Below are 27,821 nucleotides of genomic sequence, written 5' to 3'. Positions count from 1 at the left end.
GTGCACAGGGGCCGGAGTAGCTGCAAAGTCGCGGTTCCCAGCAATGCAGCCCAGCGAGGTGAGGCAAGGACTTACCTCCACCAAACTTGGACTGAAGAGTCACTGGACTGTGGGGGTCACTTGGACAGAGTCGCTGGATTCGAGGGACCTCGCTCGTTGTGCTGAGAGGAGACCCAAGGGACCGGTAATGCAGCTTTTTGGTGCCTGCGGTTGCAGGGGGAAGATTCCGTCGACCCACGGGAGATTTCTTCGGAGCTTCTGGTGCAGAGAGGAGGCAGACTACCCCCACAGCATGCACAAGCAGGAAAACAGTTGAGAAGGCGGCAGGATCAGCGTTACAGAGTTGCAGTAGTCATCTTTGCTAGTATGTTGCAGGTTTGCAGGCTTCCAGCGCGGTCAGCAGTCGATTCCTTATCAGAAGGTGAAGAGAGAGATGCAGAGGAACTCGGCTGAGCTCATGCATTCGTTATCTGAAGTTTCCCCATAGACAGAGACCCTAAATAGCCAGAAAAGAGGGTTTGGCTACCTAGGAGAGAGGATAGGCTACTAACACCTGAAGGAGCCTATCAGCAGGAGTCTCTGACGTCACCTGATGGCACTGGCCACTCAGAGCAGTCCAGTGTGCCAGCAGCACCTCTGTTTCCAAGATGGCAGAGGTCTGGAGCACACTGGAGGAGCTCTGGACACCTCCCAGGGGAGGTGCAGGTCAGGGGAGTGGTCACTCCCCTTTCCTTTGTCCAGTTTCGCGCCAGAGCAGGGGCTAAGGGGTCCCTGAACCGGTGTAGACTGGCTTATGCAGAATTGGGCACCTCTGTGCCCAACAAAGCATTTCCAGAGGCTGGGGGAGGCTACTCCTCCCCTGCCTTCACACCATTTTCCAAAGGGAGAGGGTGTCACACCCTCTCTCAGAGGAAGTTCTTTGTTCTGCCATCCTGGGCCAGGCCTGGCTGGACCCCAGGAGGGCAGATGCCTGTCTGAGGGGTTGGCAGCAGCAGCAGCTGCAGTGAAACCCCAGGAAGGGCAGTTTGGCAGTACCAGGGTCTGTGCTACAGACCACTGGGATCATGGGATTGTGCCAACTATGCCAGGATGGCATAGATGGGGCAATTCCATGATCATAGACATGTTACATGGCCATATTCGGAGTTACCATTGTGAAGCTACATATAGGTAGTGACCTATATGTAGTGCACGCGTGTAATGGTGTCCCCGCACTCACAAAGTTCAGGGAATTGGCTCTGAACAATGTGGGGGCACCTTGGCTAGTGCCAGGGTGCCCTCACACTAAGTAACTTTGCACCTAACCTTTACCAGGTAAAGGTTAGACATATAGGTGACTTATAAGTTACTTAAGTGCAGTGTAAAATGGCTGTGAAATAACGTGGACGTTATTTCACTCAGGCTGCAGTGGCAGGCCTGTGTAAGAATTGTCAGAGCTCCCTATGGGTGGCAAAAGAAATGCTGCAGCCCATAGGGATCTCCAGGAAACCCAATACCCTGGGTACCTCAGTACGATATACTAGGGAATTATAAGGGTGTTCCAGTAAGCCAATGTAAATTGGTAAAACTGGTCACTAGCCTGTTAGTGACAATTTGGAAAGAAATGAGAGAGCATAACCACTGAGGTTCTGATTAGCAGAGCCTCAGTGAGACAGTTAGTCACTACACAGGTAACACATTCAGGCACACTTATGAGCACTGGGGCCCTGGGTTACCAGGGTCCCAGTGACACATACAACTAAAACAACATATATACTGTGAAAAATGGGGGTAACATGCCAGGCAAGATTGTACTTTCCCACACAACCCCCCCCCGAAACGAAGGACAATAAGACTAGCCATGACCTGATGAGTCTTCATTGTCTAAGTGGAAATATCTGGAGAGTCCATCTGCATTGGAGTGGCTACTCCCAGGTCTATGTTCCACTGTATAGTCCATTCCCTGTAGGGATATGTACCACCTCAACAATTTAGGATTTTCACCTTTCATTTGTTTTAGCCAAAGTAGAGGTTTGTGGTCTGTTTGAACAATGAAGTGAGTGCCAAACAGGTATGGCCTCAACTTCTTCAGAGCCCAGACCACAGCAAAGGCCTCCCTCTCAATGGCAGACCAACGCTTTTCTCTAGGGGTCAACCTCCTACTAATAAAAGCAACAGGTTGATCCTGGCCCTCAGAATTAAGTTGTGATAGGACTGCCCCTACTCCTAATTCAGATGCAAACTCTCAAAGGCATGATTATGGGTCTCCCTGAAAAACTCCGCAGGAGATGGGATATCCTTCTACCATGCCTCCTTTTTGCCTACAGGGAGGTACCCCAGAAAGGAGTGGGCTTCAGCCCCTTTGAACTTCTTTTTGGACACCCTGTTAGGGGTCCACTCACACTTGTAAAGGAGGGTTGGGAACAACCTTTAAAAGCTCCTAAGCAGGATATTGTGGATTATGTACTCGGCCTCAGATCAAGAATGGCTGAGTACATGAAAAAGGCCAGTAAAAACCTTCAGGCCAGCCAAGAGCTCCAGAAGCAATGGCATGATCAGAAGGCTGTTTTGGTTCAGTACCAAACAGGGCAGAAAGTGTGGGTCTTGGAGCCTGTGGCCCCAAGAGCACTCCAAGATAAATGGAGTGGACCCCACACAATTGTTGAGAAAAAGGGAGAAGTCACCTATTTAGTTGACTTAGGCACTGCAAGGAGTCCCCTTAGGGTACTGCATGTAAACCGCCTGAAACCCTACTATGACAGGGCTGATCTCACCCTGCTCATGGCAACAGATGAGGGACAGGAAGAAGACAGTGATCCTCTACCTGATCTCTTCTCTTCCACAGAACAAGATGCTCTGGTGGAAGGTGTAGTTTTGGCTGATTGTCTTACTGCTGAGCAGAAAGACAATTGCATAAATCTCCTAGATCAATTCTCTGAACTCTTCTCTACTGTGCCAGGTACCACTTCTTGGTGTGAGCACACTATAGATACTGGAGACAGCTTGCCTGTCAAAAGTAAGATCTATAGGCAGCCTGACCATGTCAGGGACTGCATAAAGCAAGAGGTCCAGAAAATTTTAGAACTAGGAGTGGTTGAGCACTCTGACAGTCCATGGGCTTCTCCTGTGGTACTTGTACCAAAACCCCATTCCAAAGATGGAAAGAAGGAAATGCGGTTTTGTGTAGACTATAGAGGTCTCAGCTTGGTAACCAAAACTGATGCTCACCCTATACCCAGGGCAGATGAGCTCATAGATACACTGGCATCTGCCAAGTATCTAAGCACTTTTGATTTGACTGCAGGGTATTGGCAGATCAAATTCTCAGAAGATGCTAAACCTAAGACTGCATTTTCAACCATTGGAGGACATTACCAGGGGGAGGGTTATTTTTCTAACTCTCACTATTTTCTGATAGTCCCAGCGACCCTCTACAAGGTCACATCGGTTTGGGGTCCATTCGTGGTTCGCATTCCACTTTTGGAGTATATGGTTTGTGTTGCCCCTATCCCTATGTTTCCCCATTGCATCCTATTGTAACTATACATTGTTTGCACTGTATTATAAGACTATTCTGCATATTTTTGCTATTGTATATATATATCTTGTGTATATTTCCTATCCTCTCACTGAGGGTACACTCTAAGATACTTTGGCATATTGTCATAAAAATAAAATACCTTTATTTTTAGTATAACTGTGTATTGTGTTTTCTTATGATATTGTGCATATGACACTAAGTGGTACTGTAGTAGCTTCACCCGTCTCCTAGTTCAGCCTAAGCTGCTCTGCTAAGCTACCATTATCTATCAGCGTAAGCTGCTAGACACCCTATACACTAATAAGGGATAACTGGGCCTGGTGCAAGGTGCAAGTACCCCTTGGTACTCACTACAAGCCAGTCCAGCCTCCTACATGCACTCTTCCAGGATTTCCTTTGTGCACAGCCAAGCCTGGGTCCCCGACACTCTAACCTGCAGTGTACAACCTTCTGAGTTGTCCTCCGGCGTCGTGGGACTCCCTTTCGTGTCTTCGGGTGGACTCCGGTTCACTCCTCTTCTAAGTGCCTGATCCGGTACTTCTGCGGGTGCTGCCTGCTTCTGTGAGGGCTTCCTGACTTTCTGGGTGCCCCCTCTGTCTCCTCATCCATCTGGCAACATCCTGGTCCCTCCTGGGCCACAGCAGCATCCAAAAACCCTAACCACGACCCTTGAAGCTAGCAAGGCTTGTTTGCGGTCTTTCTGCATGGGAACACCTCTGAAAGCTTCTTCACGACGTGGGACATCCATCCTCCAAAGGGGAAGTTTCTAGCCCTCTTCATTCTTGTAGAATCCACAGCTTCTACCATCCGGTGGCAGCTTCTTTGCAGCCTCAGCTGGTATTTCCTGGGCATCTGCCCACTCTCGATATTGTCGCGACTCTTGGACTTGGTCCCCTTGTTTCACTGGTACTCAGGTCCCGAAATCCACTGTTGTTGCTATGCTGGTGTTGGTCTTCCTTGCAGAAACCCCCTATCACAACTTCTGTGCTCTCTGGGGGTTATAGGTGCACTTTACACCTACTTTTCAGGGTCTTGGGGTGGGCTATTTTTCTAACCCTCACTGTTTTCTTACAGTCCCAGCGACCCTCTACAAGCTCACATAGGCTTGGGGTCCATTCGTGGTTTGCATTCCACTTTTGGAGTATATGGTTTGTGTTCCCCTATACCTATGTGCTCCTATTGCAATCTACTGTAACTTTACACTGCTTGCATTACTTACTTTTGCTATTACTGCATATTTTTGGTATTGTGTACATATATCTTGTTTATATTTGGCATCCTCATACTGAGGGTACTCACTGAGATACTTTTGGCATATTGTCATAAAAATAAAGTATCTTTATTTTTAGTATATCTGTGTATTGTGTTTTCTTATGATATTGTGCATATGACACCAGTGGTATAGTAGGAGCTTTGCATATCTCCTAGTTCAGCCTAAGCTGCTCTGCTATAGCTACCTTCTATCAGCCTAAGCTGCTAGAAACACTTCTTCTACACTAATAAGGGATAACTGGACCTGGTACAGAGTGTCAGTACCCCTTGGTACCCACTACAAGCCAGGCCAGCCTCCTACATTGGTTGTGCAGCGGTGGGATAAGTACTTGCAACTACTTACCACTTTGTCATTGTGTACTTTTCATAAGAGAACAATATACAAAACAAGTTCAGTGTATGTACACCTAACCAAAAAGTTTTGTTTGCTTTTCTTCTCTTACACTATCTGCTAAGTGCTGAAAAGTACTCCTAAACTTTCAAAAAGTTTCAAAAAGCTGATAACGTTTTTTTTCCTGTTCTTTAAAAAGTCCGAAAACATTTTCTCTCTTTTATCTGTCCCTAAACCTTTTCTATCATGTCTGGTGTAGGAACCCCTCTTAATTTGGTCAATACTACTTATGACCACCTTAACTTTAAGAGCCTAAGGAGTCTCTGCATTGATAGAGGTTTAGTGGTAGGAAAGAACCCTTCTAGAGAGTTACTATCTAATATGCTTATTGAGAATGATAAGGTCCAGGGTGGCCCCTCATCATCAAAGTTGGTAGATAGCTCACACTCTGACTCAGGGGATGCCCTTGAAGGAGTGTTACAGGGTTCCCTTCCTAACCTGCCCATTAGCAGACCACCTAGCAATGCTGGTAGTAATAGAAGCTCCCATCACAGTAGGGATGTTTTTGTTCCTGCAGGCAAGGTTGCTAGGGTGCCAACTGTTAGGGACAGGTCTCCCTCTGCTCATTCACATCATTCTTCTGTGTCAAAACATTACCAACCCACCCACCCTGATGACAGGATGTTAGAAAGGGAACTCAATAAGTTGAGAGTGGAAGAGTCCAGGCTGAAGCTTAAACAGCAACAGCTGGCTCTAGACAGGGAATCCCTAGACTTAGAAAAAGAGAGACAGAGGTTGGGGTTTGGACCCCATGGTGGCAGCAGCAGTATTCCAGATAGCAATCCTGTGAGAGAACATGATTCTAGGAATCTGCATTAGATAGTTCCCCCTTACAAGGAGGGGGATGACATTAACAAGTGGTTTGCTGCACTTGAGAGGGCCTGTGTTGTACAGGGGGTCCCTCAAAGGCAGTGGGCTGCTATCCTATGGCTATCTTTCAGTGGAAAGGGTAGGGATAGGCTCCTTACTGTGAAGGAAAGTGATGCCAATAATTTTACAGTTTTTGAAGAATGCACTCTTGGATGGATTTGGCTTAACCACTGAACAATACAGGATTAAGTTCAGAGAAACCAGAAAAGAGTCCTCACAAGACTGGGGAGACTTTGTTGACTATTCAGTGAAGGCCTTGGAGGGGTGGTTACATGGCAGTAAAGTTTCTGACTATGAAAGCCTGTACAATCTAATCTTGAGAGAGCATATTCTGAATAACTGTGTGTCTGATTTGTTACACTAATATCTAGTGGACTCAGATCTGACCTCTCCCCAAGAATTGGGACAGAAGGCAGACAAATGGGTCAGAACAAGAGGGAACAGAAAAGTTCATACAGGGGGTGACAATGATCGCAAGAAGAAAGATGGTGAGAAATCTCAGGATAAGCATGGGGATAAGGGTAAAACCAAGGATCCTTCTTCAAATCCTAAACACTCTTCAGGGGGTGGGGATAAAACAAATTCTTCCTCTTCTTCACAACATACACACATTAAAAAGCCTTGGTGCTTTGTGTGTAAAAATAAAGGCCATAGGCCAGGGGATAAGTCCTGTCCAGGTAAACCCCCTGAGCCTACCATCACTAATACATCAAGCTCTAGTGCCCCTAGCAGTAGTGGTAATAGTGGTGGGACTGCTGGCAACAGTCAAACTAAGGGTGTTGTTGGGTTCACTTATGGGTCCATCATAGAAACTGGGGTAGTCAGTCCCAAGACAGTTTCTGTCACACCTAGTGGCATTGGCCTTGCCACACTGGCTGCTTGTCCCCTTACAATGGAGAAGTACAGGCACAGTTTCAATAAATGGTGTTGAGGCCCAGGCCTACAGGGACACAGGTGCCAGTATCACTTTGGTGACTGAAAACCTAGTGGCTCCTGAACAACACATCATTGGACAACAGTATAAAATTATTGATGTCCATAACTCCACTAAGTTTCTTCCCTTATAGTTCAGCTTAGTTGGGGTCAAGTTACTGGCCCTAAGCAGGTGGTAGTGTCACCTAGTTTACCTGTAGACTGTCTCTTAGGTAATGACCTAGAGACCTAAGGTTGGGCTGAGGTAGAGTTTTATACCCATGCAGCCATGCTGGGCATCCCTGAGGAATTGTTCCCTCTCATTTCTACTGAAATGAAAAAGCAAAGGAGAGAAAAAGGCCTGAAAACTCAGGATCCCTCTCCAACAACAGGTAAAAAGGGTATCACAGTATCCCCTAACAACCCTGCCATTTAGGATACCATTCCTGTGGTGGGAGAAACCTCTCCTGGGGTGGCACCTGTACCAAGGGAATCATTGGCTGGCATAGCTGTACTCCCTGAGGTGGAAGTACCTCTCTGTGGGATAACTAATATTGGTGAGAAAAAGAGCACCATTTTAGTTAACATGGAGCATCCCTCCAACCCTCCCAGAGAAACCTTAGTGCAGAAACCCTGCACTGCCTCAAAAAACTTAGGACAGCAGCCCTGCCCTAATATGGAGCTCATAGGACGGCATCCCTGCCCTGCTCCAACTCAAGAGAAACAGCATCCCTGTTCTTTCTTCCAGCCATATGGACAAAGTTTTTGCCCAGCTATGGCTTTACTGAGACAGCATCCCTGTCTGGCATTCTCATCACTAGAAAGAGGTCCAGTGGACAATTCCCACTGCTCTAAACTAAAACTTACTGATAGAAATATATCTTCACATTGTTGGTTAGCTAAAAAAACTTCAAACAGGGTGGTTTACATTCCTACAGGGAAGTAACCATATAGTGGATGATAAATGGAGTAACCAGTCTATTGCAGAGCTACTCTCCACTTATCACCACTTAGACAATAAAGTCTCAACTGGCAAAGGTTAGCCTTATTGTCCTTCGTTTGGGGGGGGGGGGGGTGAGAAAGTAGCCTCTTTCTAGCCTTGTTATCCCCACTTTTGGCCTGTTTGTGAGTATATGTCAGGGTGTTTTCACTGTCTCACTGGGATCCTGCTAGCCAGGGCCCAGTGCTCATAGTGAAAACCCTATGTTGTCAGTATGTTTGTTATGTGTCACTGGGGCCCTGCTAGCCAGGACCACAGTGCTCATAAGTTTGTGGCCTATATGTATGTGTTCCCTGTGTGATGCCTAACTGTCTCACTGAGGCTCTGCTAACCAGAACCTCAGTGGTTATGCTCTGTCTTCTTTACAAATTGTCACTAACAGGCTAGTGACCAATTTTACCAATTCATATTGGCATACTGGAACACCCTTATAATTCCCTAGTATATGGTACTGAGGTACCCAGGGTATTGGGGTTCCAGGAGATCCGTATGGGTGAAGGTTGGGTGCTAAGTTACTTAGGGGGACATTCCGACCCTGGCGTCCGCGAATGACGGAAGCACCCCCAACAGGCTGGCGGTGCTTCCAAGCCCATTCTGACTGCGGCGGTAAAGCCGCGGTCAGAAAACCGGGGCCGGCGGTTTCCCGCCGGTTTTCCCCCGGCTGGGCGAATCCGCCATGGCGGCTCTGCAAGCAGCGCTGCCCTGGGGATTCATACCCCCTTACCGCCAGCCTGTTTCTGGCGGTTGTCACTGCTAGGAAGAGGCTGGCGGTAACGGGTGTCTAGGGGCCCCTGGGGGCCCCTGCACTGCCCATGCCAGTGGCAGTGCAGGGGTCCCCTAACAGGGCCAAAGCCTGCTTTTCACTGTCTGCCTAGCAGACAGTGAAAAGCGCGACGGGTGCAACTGCACCCGTCGCACACCTGCAACACCGTGTTGCAGGCCCCCTTCCCGCATTGTTAGCGCCCGCTGGCCCAGCGGGAAGGTCGGAATGCCGCCAGCGGTCTTTTGACCGCGGAGCGGCCAAATGGCGGTTCCCACCAGGCGGGCGGCGACCGCCGCCCACCGGGGTCAGAATGACCCCCTTAGTGTGTGGGCACCCTGGCACTAGCCAAGGTGCCCCCACATCATTCATGGCCAATTCCCTGGACTTTGTGAGTGCGGGGACACCATTTCACGCGTGCACTATACATAGGTCACTACCTATGTATAGCGTCACAATGGTAACTCCGAACATGGCCATGTAACATGTCTAAGATCATGGAATTGTCACCCCAATGCCATTCTGGCATTGGGGGGACAATTCCATGATCCCCCAAGTCTCCAGCACAGACCCGGGTACTGCCAAACTGCCTTTCCCGGGCTTTCACTGCAGCTGCTGCCAACCCCTCAGACAGGTTTCTGCCCTCCTGGGGTCCAGCCAGGCTTGGCCCAGGAAGGCAGAACAAAGGACTTCCTCAGAGAGAGGGTGTTACACCCTCTCCCTTTGGAAAAAGGTGTCAGGACTTGGGAGGAGAAGCCTCCCCCAGCCTCTGGAAATGCTTTGATGGGCACAGATGGTGCCCATCTCTGCATAAGCCAGTCTACACCGGTTCAGGGATCCCCCAGCCCTGCTCTGGCGCAAAACTGGACAAAGGAAAGGGGAGAGACTCCCCTGACCTGCACCTCCCAGCGGAGGTGCCCAGAGCTCTTCCAGTGTGCTCCAGACCTCTGCCATCTTGGAAACAGAGGTGTTGCTGGCACCCTGGACTGCTCTGAGTGGCCAGTGCCATCAGGTGACGTCAGAGATTCCTTCTGATAGGCTCTTACCTGTGTTGCTAGCCTATCCTCCAAACCTGTTAGCCAAACCTCCTTTTCTGGCTATTTAGGGTCTCTGCTTTGGGGAAGTCTTCAGATAACGAATACAAGAGCTCACCAGAGTTCCTCTGCATCTCCCTCTTCAGCTTCTACCAAAGGATCGACCGCTGACTGCTCAGGATGCCTGCAAAACCGCAACAAAGTAGCAAGATGAGTACCAGCAACATTGTAGCACCTAATCCTGCCGGCTTTCTCGACTGTTTCCAGGTGGTGCATGCTCTGGGGGTAGCCTGCCTTCACCCTGCACCAGGAGGTCTGAAGAAATCTCCCGTGGGTCGACGGAATCTTCCCCCTGCTAACGCAAGCCCCAAAAGACTGCAACACTGGTCCTCTGGGTCCCCTCTCATCCTGACGAGCATGGTCCCTGGAACTCAGCGACTCTGTCCAAGTGACTCCTACAGTCCAGTGACTCTTCAGTCCAAGTTTGGTGGAGGTAAGTCCTTGCCTCCCCACACTAGACTGCATTACTGGGTACCGCATGATTTGCAGCTGCTCCGGCTCCTGTGCACTCCTCCAGGATTTCCTTCGTGCACAGCCAAGCCTGGGTCCCCAACACTCTATGGTGCAGTGCACAACCTTCTGAGTTGTCCTCCGGCGTCGTGGGACTCCCTTTTGTGACTTTGTGTGGACTCCGGTTCACTTTCCTTCCAAGTGCGTGTTCAGGTACTTTTGCATGTGCTGCCTGCTTCTGTGAGGGCTCCCTGAGTTGCTGGGTGCCCCCTCTGTCTCCTCCTCCAAGTGGCGACATCCTGGACCCTCCTGGGCCACAGCAGCACCCAAAAACCTCTACCGCAACCCTCGCAAGGCTTGTTTGCGGTCTTTCTGCGTGCGACATCCATCCTCCAAAGGAGAAGTTCCTAGTCCTCTTCTTTCTTGCAGAACTCCAAGCTTCTTCCAACAGGTGGCAGCTTCCTTGCACCCTCAGCTGGCATTTCCTGGGCTCCTGCCCACTCTCGACACTGTCGAGACTATTGGACTTGGTCCCCTTGTCTTACAGGTACTCAGGTCCGGAAATCCACTGTTGTTGCATTGCTGGTGTTTGTTCTTCCTGCAGAATCCCCCTATCATGACTTCTGTGCTCTCTGGGGGTGTAGGAGACTGGACTGGCTTGTAGTGAGTACCAAGGGGTACTTGCACCTTGCACCAGGCCCAGTTATCCCTTATTAGTGTATAGGGTGTCTAGCAGCTTAGGCTGATAGATAATGGTAGCTTAGCAGAGCAGCTTAGGCTGAACTAGGAGACGTGTGAAGCTACTACAGTACCACTTAGTGTCATATGCACAATATCATAAGAAAACACAATGCACAGTTATACTAAAAATAAAGGTACTTTATTTTTATGACAATATGCCAAAGTATCTTAGAGTGTACCCTCAGTGAGAGGATAGGAAATATACACAAGATATATATACACAATAGCAAAAATATGCAGAATTGTCTTAGAAAACAGTGCAAACAATGTATAGTTACAATAGGATGCAATGGGGAAACATAGGGATAGGGGCAACATAAACCATATACTCCAAAAGTGGAATGCGAACCACGAATGGACCCCAAACCTATGTGACCTTGTAGAGGGTCGCTGGGACTATTAGAAAATAGTGAGAGTTAGAAAAATAACCCTCCCCAAGACCCTGAAAAGTGAGTGCAAAGTGCACTAAAGTTCCCCTAAGGACAAAGTAGTCATGTTAGAGGAATAATGCAGGAAAGACACAAACCAGCAATGCAACAACTGTGGATTTCCAATCTAGGGTACCTGTGGAACAAGGGGACCAAGTCCAAAAGTCACAAGCAAGTCGGAGATGGGCAGATGCCCAGGAAATGCCAGCTGCGGGTGCAAAGAAGCTTCTACTGGACAGAAGAAGCTGAGGTTTCTGCAAGAACGAAAAGGGCTAGAGACTTCCCCTTTGGTGGACGGATCCCACTCGCCTTGGAGAGTCGTGCAGAAGTGTTTTCCCGCCGAAAGGACGCCAACAAGCCTTGCTATTTGCAAATCGTGCGTTTGGCGTTTTTGGACGCTGCTGGGGCCCAGGAGGGACCAGGAGGTCGCAAATTGGACCTGAAGAGAGAAGGGACGTCGAGCAAGACAAAGAGACCTCACTGGAGCAGGTAGCACCCAGAGAAGTGCCAGAAACAGGCACTACAAGGATGTGTGAAACGGTGCTTGCCGAAGTTGCACAAAGGAGTCCCACGTCGCTGGAGACCAACTTAGAAAGTCGTGCAATGCAGGTTAGAGTGCTGTGGACCCAGGCTTGGCTGTGCACAAAGGATTTCCGCCGGAAGTGCACAGGGGCCGGAGTAGCTGCAAAGTCGCGGTTCCCAGCAATGCAGCTCAGCGAGGTGAGGCAAGGACTTACATCCACCAAACTTGGGCTGAAGAGTCACTGGACTGTGGGGGTCACATGGACAGAGTCGCTGGATTCGAGGGACCTCGCTCGTCGTGCTGAGAGGAGACCCAAGGGACCGGTAATGCAGCTTTTTGGTGCCTGCGGTTGCAGGGGGAAGATTCCGTCGACCCACGGGAGATTTCTTCGGAGCTTCTGGTGCAGAGAGGAGGCAGACTACCCCCACAGCATGCACAAGCAGGAAAACAGTCGAGAAGGCGGCAGGATCAGCGTTACAGAGTTGCAGTAGTCGTCTTTGCTACTATGTTGCAGGTTTGCAGGCTTCCAGCGCGGTCAGCAGTCGATTCCTTATCAGAAGGTGAAGAGAGAGATGCAGAGGAACTCAGCTGAGCTCATGCATTCGTTATCTGAAGTTTCCCCAGAGACAGAGACCCTAAATAGCCAGAAAAGAGGGTTTGGCTACCTAGGAGAGAGGATAGGCTACTAACACCTGAAGGAGCCTATCAGCAGGAGTCTCTGAAGGTCACCTGGTGGCACTGGCCACTCAGAGCAGTCCAGTGTGCCAGCAGCACCTCTGTTTCCAAGATGGCAGAGGTCTGGAGCACACTGGAGGAGCTCTGGACACCTCCCAGGGGAGGTGCAGGTCAGGGGAGTGGTCACTCCCCTTTCCTTTGTCCAGTTTCGCGCCAGAGCAGGGGCTAAGGGGTCCCTGAACCGGTGTAGACTGGCTTATGCAGAATTGGGCACATCTGTGCCCAAGAAAGCATTTCCAGAGGCTGGGGGAGGCTACTCCTCCCCTGCCTTCACACCATTTTCCAAAGGGAGAGGGTGTCACACCCTCTCTCAGAGGAAGTTCTTTGTTCTGCCATCCTGGGCCAGGCCTGACTGGACCCCAGGAGGGCAGATGCCTGTCTGAGGGGTTGGCAGCAGCAGCAGCTGCAGTGAAACCCCAGGAAGGGCAGTTTGGCAGTACCAGGGTCTGTGCTACAGACCACTGGGATCATGGGATTGTGCCAACTATGCCAGGATGGCATAGAGGGGGCAATTCCATGATCATAGACATGTTACATGGCCATATTCGGAGTTACCATTGTGAAGCTACATATAGGTAGTGACCTATATGTAGTGCACGCGTGTAATGGTGTCCCCGCACTCACAAAGTTCAGGGAATTGGCTCTGAACAATGTAGGGGCACCTTGGCTAGTGCCAGGGTGCCCTCACACTAAGTAACTTTGCACCTAACCTTTACCAGGTAAAGGTTAGACATATAGGTGACTTATAAGTTACTTAAGTGCAGTGTAAAATGGCTGTGAAATAACGTGGACGTTATTTCACTCAGGCTGCAGTGGCAGGCCTGTGTAAGGATTGTCAGAGCTCCCTATGGGTGGCAAAAGAATTGCTGCAGCCCATAGGGATCTCCTGGAACCCCAATACCCTGGGTACCTCAGTACCATATACTAGGGAATTATAAGGGTGTTCCAGTAAGCCAATGTAAATTGGTAAAAATGGTCACTAGCCTGTTAGTGACAATTTGGAAAGAAATGAGAGAGCATAACCACTGAGGTTCTGATTAGCAGAGCCTCAGTGAGACAGTTAGTCACTACACAGGTAACACATTCAGGCACACTTATGAGCACTGGGGCCCTGGGTTACCAGGGTCCCAGTGACACATACAACTAAAACAACATATATACAGTGAAAAATGGGGGTAACATGCCAGGCAAGATGGTACTTTCCTACAGGGGGTAGTAGGTGCACTTTACACCTCCCTTTCAGGGTCTTGGCGTGGGCTATTTTTCTAACCCCCACGGTTTTGTTACAGTCCCAGCGACCCTCTACAAGCTCACATAGGTTTGGGGTCCATTCGTGGTTCGCATTCCACTTTTGGAGTATATGGTTTGTGTTGCCCCTACACCTATGTGCTCCTATTGCAATCTATTGTAATTCTACACTGTTTGCATTACTTTTCTTGCTATTACTTACCTAATTTTGGTTTGTGTACATATATCTTGTGTATATAACCTTTCCTCATACTGACGGTACTCACTGAGATACTTTTGGCATATTGTCATAAAAATAAAGTACCTTCATTTTTAGTAACTCTGTGTATTGTGTTTTCTTATGATATTGTGCATATGACACCATTGGTATAGTAGGAGCTTTGCATGTCTCCTAGTTCAGCCTAAGCTCCTTTGCCATAGCTACCTTCTATCAGCCTAAGCTGCTAAAAACACCTCTTCTACACTAATAAGGGATAACTGGACCTGGCACAAGGTGTAAGTGCCGCTGGTGCCCACTACAAGCCAGGCCAACCTCCTACAACTACTGCCCATCACTCCCATTTATGCCTCCTAAATTGAGAATGTTGGGAACCCCTTGATACCAGATTCTCAGATCTTCATTGGACAAAAAGGAAGGAGTGGACAAGAAGCCTGCTGAATCCGAGAATTGAGTAGTGTGACTGACTGGCACCAACCCTGCCAGACTGCCTGCGGCACCCGTCCCTCGAGGCGCAACTGACCTGCCTATGAATGTGCAATACATGCTTAGCACTACCCTCTAATATGCCTAACTGCTCACACACACTGCCACAAAAGTCACTTGGGTGTCATTTGAGCATCTGTAATTCCTTTGGGGTATGCATGGACTCTTTACACATTTTACCTCTTTTTAGTCCACCATATAAAGAGCTAGCTTCCTACATTCATTATAGGGCTTGATTAGAAAGAGAAAATGTGCTGTTTAGAAATGAAGTGCGTGGATTAAATGATAACGATAAAATCTTGTTGCATTTTAAAAATAGTCACACTTGCTGGATGCTAGTAATAGATATTAGTATTGCGAAAACGTTTTATAAATTCTTGGTTATGCCTCTGCTTAGTAGTGTGTATTATTACATGTTTAGAAGGATTTAAAATTAAATGTTTGTTTAGTTTCCGTATATAGCTGGGTTTTATATACAAATACATATTTCATATAAGCCAGACCTTATTATATGTCAACAGAAACACACTAACATACTAGAATGTTCCTATGTCAGTGTTAGGGCTTAGAAAATGAACGGATGTTTTGAATTGAAATACTAACAAATGTGTGCTCCATTCCCATGTTTTTATTGTGAAACTTCATTTTGACACTATTCAGTTATGTAAGGCATCTATGGACATTTTCCATTTTCCTTGGTCTGCAGGCAGCGATTACAGCTACAAGACCATCTTGATGTCTGAACGATCTCGCTTGGAAATGAACCCAAGCTGTTACACTTCTTTGCCTTCTGAATACTTCGGCAAAGAGGCTTTATTAACATACAGACGTGGGGACATATGAGTTGAACAAGAGTGCCCTATCCCTTCACCACAGGCAATTACTGGGGACAAAGATGCAAAGAGATAACAGAAACAGGGAAGAGAGGAACACATATTGATTACTGCGTGGACATGCAGAATGGTCAAATTACGAGACATAAAGCATTCAGGAAAACTAATCTAGCTTAATATACTGTAATTAATGTAGAGAATATGGATAGGCATTTAGTATGACTGGTAATGCTTATGCAAATTAGGTAGAGATTAGTCTAACAGAGTGGAGATGCGTCATGAAATACGTTTGCAGCTTTTCTAGCATTTGCACAATCTTTAGTTGTGACTGCTGAGGTTTTAATACCATTTCTAATTATTCTGACACATATGTTTTGTGAATCAGTTATGTATAACAAATAACCAATCACTGCAAAAATACAAATTGTATTTGTTATCAGTCAACAGGAACAAGGGTAGGGAGGGATACAACTATAAAACTTCTGCAGATGAGCGATCCTCTGACAGGGTTTGCCTGACTCATAACACTCCCTGTCCATCAGAGCATACCCAATTAGAGAGAAAAATGAGAGTCACCTATTCTTCTTTTCCCTGAAAAAGTGAAATAGTTATACTTTCTTTTGAGGGGCAAGGGCATCTACCAGCTGTGCCCCACTAAATTGCAGAGAACACAGCAGATCAAATTACTGAAATGATAATTTAAATGTAATTCTGCACAGGCCAATAGTAGACAATTTATTGAAAGCAAAACCATTTATACCCCAGAATGAGCCACTGTGTGGTGTTTAAATACCTCATAATTTAATTAGAAACAAGCATGATTGATGAACCAGGATTCCACTGTCCTTAACTACTATCTAGCATAACCACAGCAAATGAAATTGGCTTGACAAGGTCAGCAGGGAAAGAAGTGTCAGTGTCCCTTGACTCTAGTCTGGCATTGTGATATGAGAGGTGTGTGAAAAGCGGGAGACCCTCAGGCTCCCAGTGAAATTCTCTTACTCATTATTTGTTCACTTACCTGGTAAGAAGGGGCAGGCCACTCGTGGTTCTCAGTTCTGGCCCCAGGCACCCAGCACCTGTGGGTGCAATCCAAATTAGAGACAGTGGCAAATGGGGAGTTTGACTAGAGCAGTGTAGGAGGCTGGCCTGGCTTGTAGTGGGTACCAAGGGGTACTTACACTCTGTACCAGGTCCAGTTATCCCTTATTAGTGTATAAGAGGTGTTTCTAGCAGCTTAGGTTGATAGAAGGTAGCTATAGCAGAGCAGCTTAGGATGAACTAGGAGACATGCAAAGCTCCTACTATACCACTGGTGTCATATGCACAATATCATAAGAAAACACAATACACAGATATACTAAAAATAAAGGTACTTTATTTTTATGACAATATGCCAAAAGTATCTCAGTGAGTACCTTCAGTAAGAGGATAGCAAATATACACAAGATATATGTACACAATACCAAAAATATGCAGTAATAGCAAAAGGAAGTAATGCAAGCAATGTAGAATTACAGTAGATTGCAATAAGAGCACATAGGTATAGGGGCAACACAAACCATTTACTCCAAAAGTGGAATGCGAACCACAAATGGACCCCAAACCTATGTGAGCTTGTAGAGGGTCGCTGGGACTTAAGAAAACAGTGAGGGTTAGAAAAATAGCCCACCCCAAGGCCTTGAAAAGTAGGTGTAAAGTGCACCTATGTTCCCCAGAGAGCACAGAAGTCGTGATAGGGGAGTTCTGCAAGGAAGACCAACACCACCAATGCAACCAAAGTGGATTTCCGGACGAGAGTACCTGTGGAACAAGGGGACCAAGTCCAAGAGTCGCGACAAAGTCGAGAGTGGGCAGATGCCCAGGAAATGCCAGCTGAGGGTGCAAAGAAGCTGCCACTGGATGGTAAAAGCTGTGGATTCTGCAAGAACGAAGAGGGCTAGAAACCTCCCCTTTGGAGGATGGATGTCCCACGTCGTGAAGAAGCTTGCAGAGGTGTTCCCACGCAGAAAGACCGCAAACAAGCCTTGCTAGCTGCAAGGGTCGCGGTTAGGGTTTTTGGATGCTCCTGTGGCCCAGGAGGGACCAGGATGTCGCCACTTGGATGAGGAGACAGAGGGATCGCCCAGCAAGTCAGGGAGCCCTCACAGAAGCAGGCAGCACACGCAGAAGTACCGGAACAGGCACTTGGAAGAGGAGTGAACCGGAGCTCACCGAAGACACAAAAGGGAGTCCCACGACGCCGGAGGACAACTCAGGAGGTTGTGCACTGCTGTAGGAGGCTGGACTGGCTTGTAGTGAGTACCAAGGGGTACTTGCACCTTGCACCAGGCCCAGGTATCCCTTATTAGTGTATAGGGTGTCTAGCAGCTTAGGCTGATAGATAATGGTAGCTTACCAGAGCAGCTTAGGCTGAACTAGGAGACGAGTGAAGCTCCTACAGTACCACTAGTGTCACTTGCACAATATCATATGAAAACACAATACACAGATATACTAAAAAAATATAGGTACTTTCTTTTTTATGACAATATGCCAAAGTATCTCAGAGTGTACCCTCAGTATGAGGATAGCAAATATACACAAAATATATGTACACAATACCAAAAATATGCAGTATAGTTTTAGAAAACAGTGCAAACAATGTATAGTTACAATAGGATGCAATGGGGACACAAGGGGATAGGGGCAACACAAACCATATACTCCAAAAGTGGAATGCGAACCACGAATGGACCCCAAACCTATGTGACCTTGTAGAGGGTCGCTGGGACTATTAGAAAATAGTGAGGCTTAGCAAAATAGCCCACCCCAAGACCCTGAAAAGTGAGTGCAAAGTGCACTAAAGTTCCCCAAAGGACATAGAAGTCATGATAGGGGAATTCTGCAGGAGAGACACAAACCAGCAATGCAACAACGATGGATTTCCAGTCGAGGGTACCTGTGGAACAAGGGGACCAAGTCCAAAAGTCACAAGCAAGTCGGAGATGGGCAGATGCCCAGGAAATGCCAGCTGTGGGTGCAAAGAAGCTGCTACTGGATAGTAGAAGCTGAGGATTCTGCAGGAACAACAAGAGATAGAGACTTCCCCTTTGGAGGATGGATTCCCCACGCCGTGGAGAGTCGTGCAGAAGTATTTTCCCGCCAAAAGACCGCCAACAAGCCTTGCTAGCTGCAAATCATGCGGTTAGTGTTTTTGGATGCTGCTGTGGCCCAGGAGGGACCAGGATGTCGCCAATTGCTTCTGGAGACAGAGGGGGCGTCGAGCAAGACAAGGAGCCCTCTAAGAAGCAGGCAGCACCCGCAGAAGTGCCGGAACAGGCACTACGAAGAAGAGTGAAACTGTGCTCACCCGAAGTTGCACAAAGGAGTCCCACGTCGCCGGAGAACAACTTAGAAAGTTGTGCAATGCAGGTTAGAGTTCTGTGGACCCAGGCTTGGCTGTGCACAAAGGATTTCCGCCGGAAGTGCACAGAGGCCGGAGTGGCTGCATATGTCGCGGTTCCCAGCAATGCAGTCTGGTGTGGGGAGGCAAGGACTTACCTCCACCAAAATTGGACTGAAGAGTCACTGGACTGTGGGAGTCACTTGGACATAGTTGCTGGATTCAAGGGACCTCGCTCGTCGTGCTGAGAGGAGACCCAGGGGACCGATGATGCAGTTCTTTGGTGCCTGCGGTTGCAGGGGGACGATTCCGTCGACCCACGGGAGATTTCTTCGGAGCTTCTAGTGCAGAGAGGAGGCAGACTACCCCCACAGCATGCACCACCAGGAAAACAGTTGAGAAGGCGGCAGGATCAGCGTTACAGAGTTGCAGTAGTCGTCTTTGCTACTTTGTTGCAGTTTTGCAGGCTTCCAGCGCGGTCAGCAGTCGATTCCTTGGCAGAAGGTGAAGAGAGAGATGCAGAGGAACTCTGATGAGCTCCTGCATTCGTTATCTAAGGAAATCCCCAAATCAGAGACCCTAAATAGCCAGAAAAGAGGGTTTGGCTACTTAGGAGAGAGGATAGGCTAGCAACACCTGAAGGAGCCTATCAGAAGGAGTCTCTGACGTCACCTGCTGGCCCTGGCCACTCAGAGCAGTCCAGTGTGCCAGCAGCACCTCTGTTTCCAAGATGGCAGAGGTCTGGAGCACACTGGAGGAGCTCTGGGCACCTCCCAGGGGAGGTGCAGGTCAGGGGAGTGGTCACTCCCCTTTCCTTTGTCCAGTTTCGCGCCAGAGCAGGGCTGAGGGGTCCCTGAACCGGTGTAGACTGGCTTATGCAGAAATGGGCACCATCTGTGCCCATGAAAGCATTTCCAGAGGCTGGGGGAGGCTACTCCCCCCCTGCCTTCACACCATTTTCCAAAGGGAGAGGGTGTAACACCCTCTCTCTGAGGAAGTCCTTTGTTCTGCCATCCTGGGCCAGGCCTGGCTGGACCCTGGGAGGGCAGAAACCTGTCTGAGGGGTTGGTAGCATCAGCAGCTGCAGTGAAACCCCTGAAAAGGCAGTTTGGCAGTACCAGGGTCTGTGCTACAGACCACTGGGATCATGGGATTGTGCCAACTATGCCAGGATGGCATAGAGGGGGCAATTCCATGATCATAGACATGTTACATGGCCATATTCGGAGTTACCATTGTGAAGCTACACATAGGTAGTGACCTATGTGTAGTGCACGCGTGTAATGGTGTCCCCGCACTCACAAAGTCCGGGGAATTTGCCCTGAACAATGTGGGGGCACCTTGGCTAGTGCCAGGGTGCCCTCACACTAAGTAACTTTGCACCTAACCTTTACCAGGTAAAGGTTAGACATATAGGTGACTTATAAGTTACTTAAGTGCAGTGGTAAATGGCTGTGAAATAACGTGGACGTTATTTCACTCAGGCTGCAGTGGCAGGCCTGTGTAAGAATTGTCAGAGCTCCCTATGGGTGGCAAAAGAAATGCTGCAGCCCATAGGGATCTCCTGGAACCCCAATACCCTGGGTACCTCAGTACCATATACTAGGGAATTATAAGGGTGTTCCAGTAAGCCAATGTAAATTGGTAAAATTGGTCACTAGCCTGTTAGTGACAATTTGAAAGAAATGAGAGAGCATAACTACTGAGGTTCTGGATAGCAGAGCCTCAGTGAGATAGTTAGTCATAACACAGGTAACACTTTCAGGCACACTTATGAGCACTGGGGCCCTGGCTGGCAGGGCCCCAGTGACACATACAACTAAAACAACATATATACAGTGAAAAATGGGGGTAACATGCCAGGCAAGATGGTACTTTCCTGCAACTGCAGGTTAGAGTGTCGGGGACCCAGGCGTGGCTATGCACAAAGGAAATCCTGGAAGAGTGCCCAGGAGCCGGAGCAGCTGCAAATCATGCGGTACCCAGCAATGCAGTCTAGCGTGGGGTGGCAAGGACTTACCTCCACCAAACTTGGACTGAAGAGTCACTGGGCTTTGGGAGTCACTTGGACAGAGTTGCTGAGTTCCAGGGAACACGCTCGTCGTGCTGAGAGGGGACACAGTGGACCGGTGATGCAGTTCTTTTGTTGCCTGCGGTTGCAGGGGGAAGATTCCGTCGTCCCACGGGAGATTTCTTCAGAGCTCCTGGTGCAGAAAGGAGGCAGGCTACCCCCAGAGCATGCACCACCAGGAAACAGTTGAGAAGGCGGCAGGAGAAGCGATACAAGGTTGCAGTAGTCGTCTTTGCTACTTTGTTGCGGTTTTGCAGGCGTCCTGAGCAGTCAGCGGTCGATCCTTTGGCAGAAGGTGAAGAGAAAGATGCAGAGGAACTCGGATGATCACTTGCATTAGTTATCTAAAGAATTCCCCAAAGCAGAGACCCTAAATAGCCATAAAAGGAGGTTTGGCTACCTAGGAAGGAGGATAGGCTAGCAACACAGGTAAGAGCCTATCACAAAGAGGCTCTGACGTCACCCGCTGGCACTGGCCACTCAGAGCAGTCCAGTGTGCCAGCAACACCTCTGTTTCCAAGATGGCAGAGGTCTGGAGCACACTGGAGGAGCTCTGGGCACCTCCCCTGGGAGGTGCAGGTCAGGGGAGTGGTCACTCCCCTTTCCTTTGTCCAGTTTCGCGCCAGAGCAGGGCTGGGGGATCCCTGAACTGGTGTAGACTGGCTTATGCAGAGATGGGCACCATCTGTGCCCATCAAAGCATTTCCAGAGGCTGGGGGAGGCTACTCCTCCCCAGCCCTGACATCTTTTTCCAAAGGGAGAGGGTGCAACACCCTCTCTCTGAGGAAGTCCTTTGTTCTGCCTTCCTGGGCCAGGACTGGCTGGACCCCAGGAGGGCAGAAACCTGTCTGAGGGGTTGGCAGCAGCAGCAGCTGCAGTGAAACCCCGGGAAAGGCAGTTTGGCAGTACCCGGGTCTGTGCTAGAGACTCTGGGGATCATGGAATTGTCTCCCCAATGCCAGAATGGCATTGGGGTGACAATTCCATGAACTTAGACATGTTACATGGCCATGTTCGGAGTTACCACTGTGACGCTATACATAGGGAGTGGCCTATGTATAGTGCACACGTGAAATGGTGTCCCCGCACTCACAAAGTCCGGGGAATTTGTCCTGAACGATGTGGGGGCACCTTGGCTAGTGCCAGGGTGCCCACACACTAAGTAACTTAGCACTCAACCTTCACCAGCTGAAGGTTAGACATATAGGTGACTTAGAAGTTACTTAAGTGCAGTGGTAAATGGCTGTGAAATAACGTGGACATTATTTCACTCAGGCTGCAGTGGCAGGCCTGTGTAAGAATTGTCAGAGCTCCCTATGGGTGGCAAAAGAAATGCTGCAGCCCATAGGGATCTCCTGGAACCCCAATACCCTGGGTACCTCAGTACCATATACTAGGGAATTATAAGGGTGTTCCAGTATGCCAATGTGAATTGGTGAAATTGTTCACTAGCCTGTTAGTGACAATTTAGAAAGCAGAGAGAGCATAACCACTGAGGTTCTGGTTAGCAGAGCCTCAGTGAGACAGTTGGTCATCACACAGGGAACACATACAGGGCACACTTAGGAGCACTGGGGCCCTGGCTGGCAGAGTCCCAGTGACACATACACTAAAACAACATATATACAGTGAAATATGGGGGTAACATGCCAGGCAAGATGGTACTTTCCTACAAGCAGTACTTCTGTAAATAATAATGCTGGTGTCTTAAGGCAAGCTCAGGAAACACAGATGACCCCTATGAAGCAGAAGGGCAAAAGGTAGCTTGAGCTCAATTTTCAATGGGAATACAGATCATGAGAGTGAGGCCTCATTGATTCATATGACCTTTTGGGCTACAAGCAGCAGCTGTCAGAAAAGTTACCAAATAGATAACTGGCAGGCGGCCCTCAACCATTGACAGCAGTGTTGCATTTCAATCTTTTACTGTCATTGTGAAGCAGAATTCACCAAGCGTTGGATTGCTCACCAACTATTGGGGAACATAAACTTGGTTTAGACCATCGTGAGACAAGTTGTTTTCACCCAACTGATGTTGTGTTCTTCAAATAGCAATCTGTTCAGTATGAAAGCAATAGCAGGTCAAATATTTGGTATATGTGGTTGGCTGAGAAGACAGTAGGGGAATCTGCCACCTGTGTGTTTATGAATGACTCCCCCTAAACCATAATGATTCTGCAGTGCTGTGGTGTCTGGGTTGGCCTGGGATAGCTATCCTCTCGGGTAGTGAGTAAAGCTGCTCACTTGGGGCTGCAGCATGCAAGGAAGGGGGATACCACCACCGCCTTTAGTGCACCACATGATCATAGTACATGTACTGCTTAATCATTTGTGGAGTACCACATTCTGAGTAAGGCTTTCATAAGTAGCAGAGCTGCTGTCATGCTGGATTTATTAAAAGTCATACTTTGAGCCAAACGTTTGTCTCTGGATGCCCGTGCCACCAGAGCTGGCCAGAGGGATAGGGCGGAGACTCAACTAATTCTGTCAGTGCATGCAAATTTCCCTCTTGCCTTGCACAACAGGGTGTGGAATTGCACTTGCAGCTTAGCACGATCACAGAACTGGCAAACAAACAATCAAAAAGCTACAGCAGCGCTATTTTACACCCTTATGCAGTGACAAATAGTTGCTAGTTACTGGAAACTCAAAAGTATTTGATGCTATTGACTGGAAATGTAGCTGTATTAGTTGACATATCTACATAACTTAACACAATACAACATGCAAATGTAATGTGGGTCTCCAGCCCAGTGACACAAATGGCATTTAAAAAGTGGAATGCAGTGCATTTCAAAAATGGAAAATGGAGAGAGAATTCTGTTTTCCATAAATTCAGTCATTTGTTAGACTGGTTAACTCTCCTAATCGTATAAAAGGAAGCAGCATTATTTTGCTGCAGAGAATGTCCCAGAATTCACATCATAAACAGCTGAATATATAATATTAAGCAACAGCAAAAATAAGCAAATTATATTGACTCCATCTCTACCCACTGTGCATTTTTAACACCATAAACACCCTCATTTTAAGATCTCCATTTGTGGCATGAATTTTGGCAGAAAACTTAATGCGTTAGTTGAGAGACAGAGAAAGCAAGTGTTGTTTCTAACAGCAGCCTAGAGTAGATCTCAGGACCTTTAGTCGTAAAGGTACATTTACATGTGTACGTTTAATCACGTGTAAATCTACTACTGCACCTTGTAGTACCTATACACTTTTTTCTTGTTCACTATATCTTAGCTTAAAGTTACTCCTAAATGAAGATGTCACATCACTGGTGACGCTTCCTGCATCAGAATTTATGAGCGCAAAGTTACTACTTGTAACATTTCACACTTAGGTGGAGACCTGTGGGACTGTGCAAATGTAGAGGGAAAATTATTAGAGGTTTTTATCCTTAAAAAAAAATAAAACATTTTAATATAAAATTAATGTAAATCATCTTATACAGATTTTAAACGTAGAATTAAATAAATAAAATATTACAGCTCATTAACTTAAATGTGCAATGAATAATGAATTAATGCAAAGTTTTTAATAAACGCAATGTTAAAAAATCTCACAATTAGTAAAAAAAAAAATTATATGTATAAAAACATATATACATGTATATGATTGATTTCAATTGTATTTCTTTAACAAAAGTTTGAAAGTTTCATTTAATTTTCAAATTAAACATGTTTATTATTCATTTTCATAACTTAATTTTTTTTTAATATGTATTGTTTATCATTAAGGAAAACAAATTGATATTTAGGGTGCCTGCCTCCATTGGTTTCTATGGGAATGGGTTGTTGAGGGGCCATGTGTGGTATGGACTTACTCCAAAGCTGGGATGGAGAACCTTTACTACTGTTTTTGACCTTTTGGGATGTAGCAAGTTTGTGAATGGAATGGGGTTCGTTTTTCACGGGTGGGTGTTTATATTTGAATGTTCCTCCCTAAACCCCTTCTTACCCTTCCCTAAACCTCTCCTGTTTTTGTGTAAGTATTGCTCATTTTCCAGACGCTTTCCCCATCCATCGCACATTTACGACTAAAACGCAGAACTACATCCGTGGAGATCTCTGCATGTAGGTCATCCTCTCTCATTTTGGTGTAAGTATTGTCCATTTTCCATCCACTTTCCCTGTCCCTTACACATTTACAACTAAAACACAGAACTACATACGTGGAGATCTCTGCATATGTCAATGATCGTCACACACATAAAATAGGAGTGACAGAGATGGATGACTCTGCATATAGGTTAGTGAATATAATTTTGTAGTACATGAGTAGTACCACTGTAGTATTACCTCACGTACTCCAAAATGCAGCACATGAGCAGACCCCTCAAAAAAAATTCTGAAGCAGTTGACACACATCTCACATGGATCTTGTTATGTTTGCAGGATATCTGTGTTGCAACACATCATAAGGTTGTACCAATTCTCACAGACACTTACTGGTCTCCATCTCTGAGTTTCTGAAACTGCCGACCGAGGAGGCAGGCCAAGGTCTCTCCAACTCTTCCATTCTTAACAAAAGGCTCTGCTGTTGCTGCTATCCAAAGCTCGATGTTGGCAGTGGTTTTGTATAAATCCATTAGCTTTTTGGCAAAATCTTTGCTGTGTAGTACTTTTGCCAGCTCATCCTGATTTCGAGGCTGTGAAAGACCACAGAATTTTCTCCATTTGACATAGCCTGAGGGAGGAACACCAGGTTGTCTTGTGAGGTCTCTTTCATAAATAAACAGATATTAGCACATACTGCAAAATGTGTATGCATGCAGCCATCCGTATTATAAATTGCTAGTTCTTTGGCATTGTCTTTCTGTCCTTACATTCACTGCTTGCTATTTATTGCAGGTCATCTAAATGCAGTCACCTTTGGGACCCACTATGCATGCCCAAAACTCATGTTTGAAACCAAAATCATTAACCACCACAATAAAAAACAAGTCATGGGAAAGCCAAATAGGTCTAGTGATGGTGCTAGTCTTTTGGACATTCTTGTTTTGTGTTGTCAGGTTTTTGCAAAACGTTATTGCTCAGGAAGGTGTCAGACCCTCATCAATGATAACACATAATTTTAGTAAAATAAAAAAACACAAGTGGGGTTGCAAAGATAGGCCCCCCTCATGAGCTTATCACCAGAGTTTGTGTGAACTACTCGTATGGTGTGAACACGTAGCAGTCAGCTAAACAAAGACCACTTCAAAAGGGATTTGCAACAGCTCTGGCAGGAGACAGGAACTGATAAAGCTGGAATGTACCCTGCGCTCTCATATGGTAGAAAATACCTGCTATTACATCAGGCGCTACAAAGGCAACACTAAAGGAATAATAAAGTAAAAACAAAAACACTGCCTCCGAAGAGGACAACCTTGTGTGTGGGTGATCTCCTTGTGAAAAGACTAAATGCAATCACTCAAAGTGAAGTTAGTCAGTGGCTGAAGTAGGCTGGCCCACAGCCCCATGCTGTATGCTGCAGTAGGCAGAAGCAAAATGTGAATGACACAGACCATGGATGAAGAGAGGTGTCTGAAAGCCCCTTTAAGTAAGTAAATTATACATATAATTTTAGTGAAATGGAAAGGCCAGACCTAGAATGGCTTGGTCTTATGACCTTCATTCTTAAGGTTCTTCTAACAGCAAACGTTTTTCAAGGCTATTATTGAATTTATAGCACTGAAGTGTTTTTGTGTTTTGCACTTTCTGAGGTTTACATCAGCACAGAGATTTCTGAGCCTTCTATTAAGCCGGTTCTGGCTTTGCAACATCTTGACTGCCTGAAACGCTTGACACATACTAGGCCAGCTGAACCAAGAATTGAAATGAGATAATGTGCCTCTGTGGTGAATAAGAGTCCAATATGACCCAGAGAGTTTTACATCTGTGACTATCAGATCTACTCAGTCCTGATGTGCATGTCTAATGGTTCAACAATTGTGATCATCAAACCTGGAACTAACCAGAATATGCAAACATGCAAGCTTTCTCACACCCCTGACAGTGTGTTTCAACATTCCTCTGGGAGAAGAGCTTCAGGAGTTGAGGACAGAGTTCAGATTCTGAGCATATGCACCCAGTGGCACTATGAGAGGCAGTACCCCTCCAGAGTGCAACGTAAACTCCGCGGCCATACACTCTCGTTCCTCTTTGTAATAGTTTTTATTGAAGGTACGAAACTTACAAAATTACTACAAATTAGCTATTTTATTTAGTGCACAGCAACCAATCATCCAGTGAGAGCTGGATTAAAATCCAAAGACCTCATTTATTTAGGGAAAAGGTGGACCCATGAAATATAATCAACTTGAGTCATGTATTCCTTGATGTGTAAAAGCCCTCTGAAGCATTGCAAAAACACTCTATGCTTTGTAGCATCACTTAGTGGATCATTATTTCTGGCACACTATCCAGATGTCTTAGGTCCTCCTGTTTGCATTTTCCCACCTAAAACCCTGCCTATGTTGTGGTGGACCTTTCATTGTTGTGCTACGATCTTTTGATCACTTGGTCCAAATTATCAGCTGTGTTGTAGGAGGCTGGACTGGCTTGTAGTGAGTACCAAGGGGTACTTGCACCTTGCACCAGGCCCAGTTATCCCTTATTAGTGTATAGGGTGTCTAGCAGCTTAGGCTGATAGATAATGGTAGCTTAGCAGAGCAGCTTAGGCTGAACTAGGAGACGTGTGAAGCTACTACAGTACCACTTAGTGTCATATGCACAATATCATAAGAAAACACAATACACAGTTATACTAAAAATAAAGGTACTTTATTTTTATGACAATATGCCAAAGTATCTTAGAGTGTACCCTCAGTGAGAGGATAGGAAATATACACAAGATATATATACACAATAGCAAAAATATGCAGTATAGTCTTAGAAAACA

At 46.9% G+C, this 27,821-nt stretch overlaps 1 protein-coding gene across 1 annotated transcript in view; it reads right to left on the bottom strand.

Annotated features, from left to right (window-relative positions):
* The window catches only part of LOC138293833 (lactoperoxidase-like), an 814,295-nt gene that overhangs the window by 225,794 nt on the left and 560,680 nt on the right, over positions 1-27,821 (bottom strand). Inside the window, exon 9 of the mRNA XM_069233150.1 lies at positions 25,388-25,625. Within this exon, the coding sequence (XP_069089251.1) occupies positions 25,388-25,625 (238 nt within the window). The remainder of the gene's footprint in view (positions 1-25,387; positions 25,626-27,821) is intronic.

This window comes from Pleurodeles waltl, chromosome 4_2 (assembly GCF_031143425.1).
Source record: "Pleurodeles waltl isolate 20211129_DDA chromosome 4_2, aPleWal1.hap1.20221129, whole genome shotgun sequence".
Taxonomy (NCBI): domain Eukaryota; kingdom Metazoa; phylum Chordata; class Amphibia; order Caudata; family Salamandridae; genus Pleurodeles; species Pleurodeles waltl.
The sequence above is the reverse complement of the archived record's forward strand: the minus strand, read 5'-3'. Positions and strand labels throughout refer to the sequence as shown.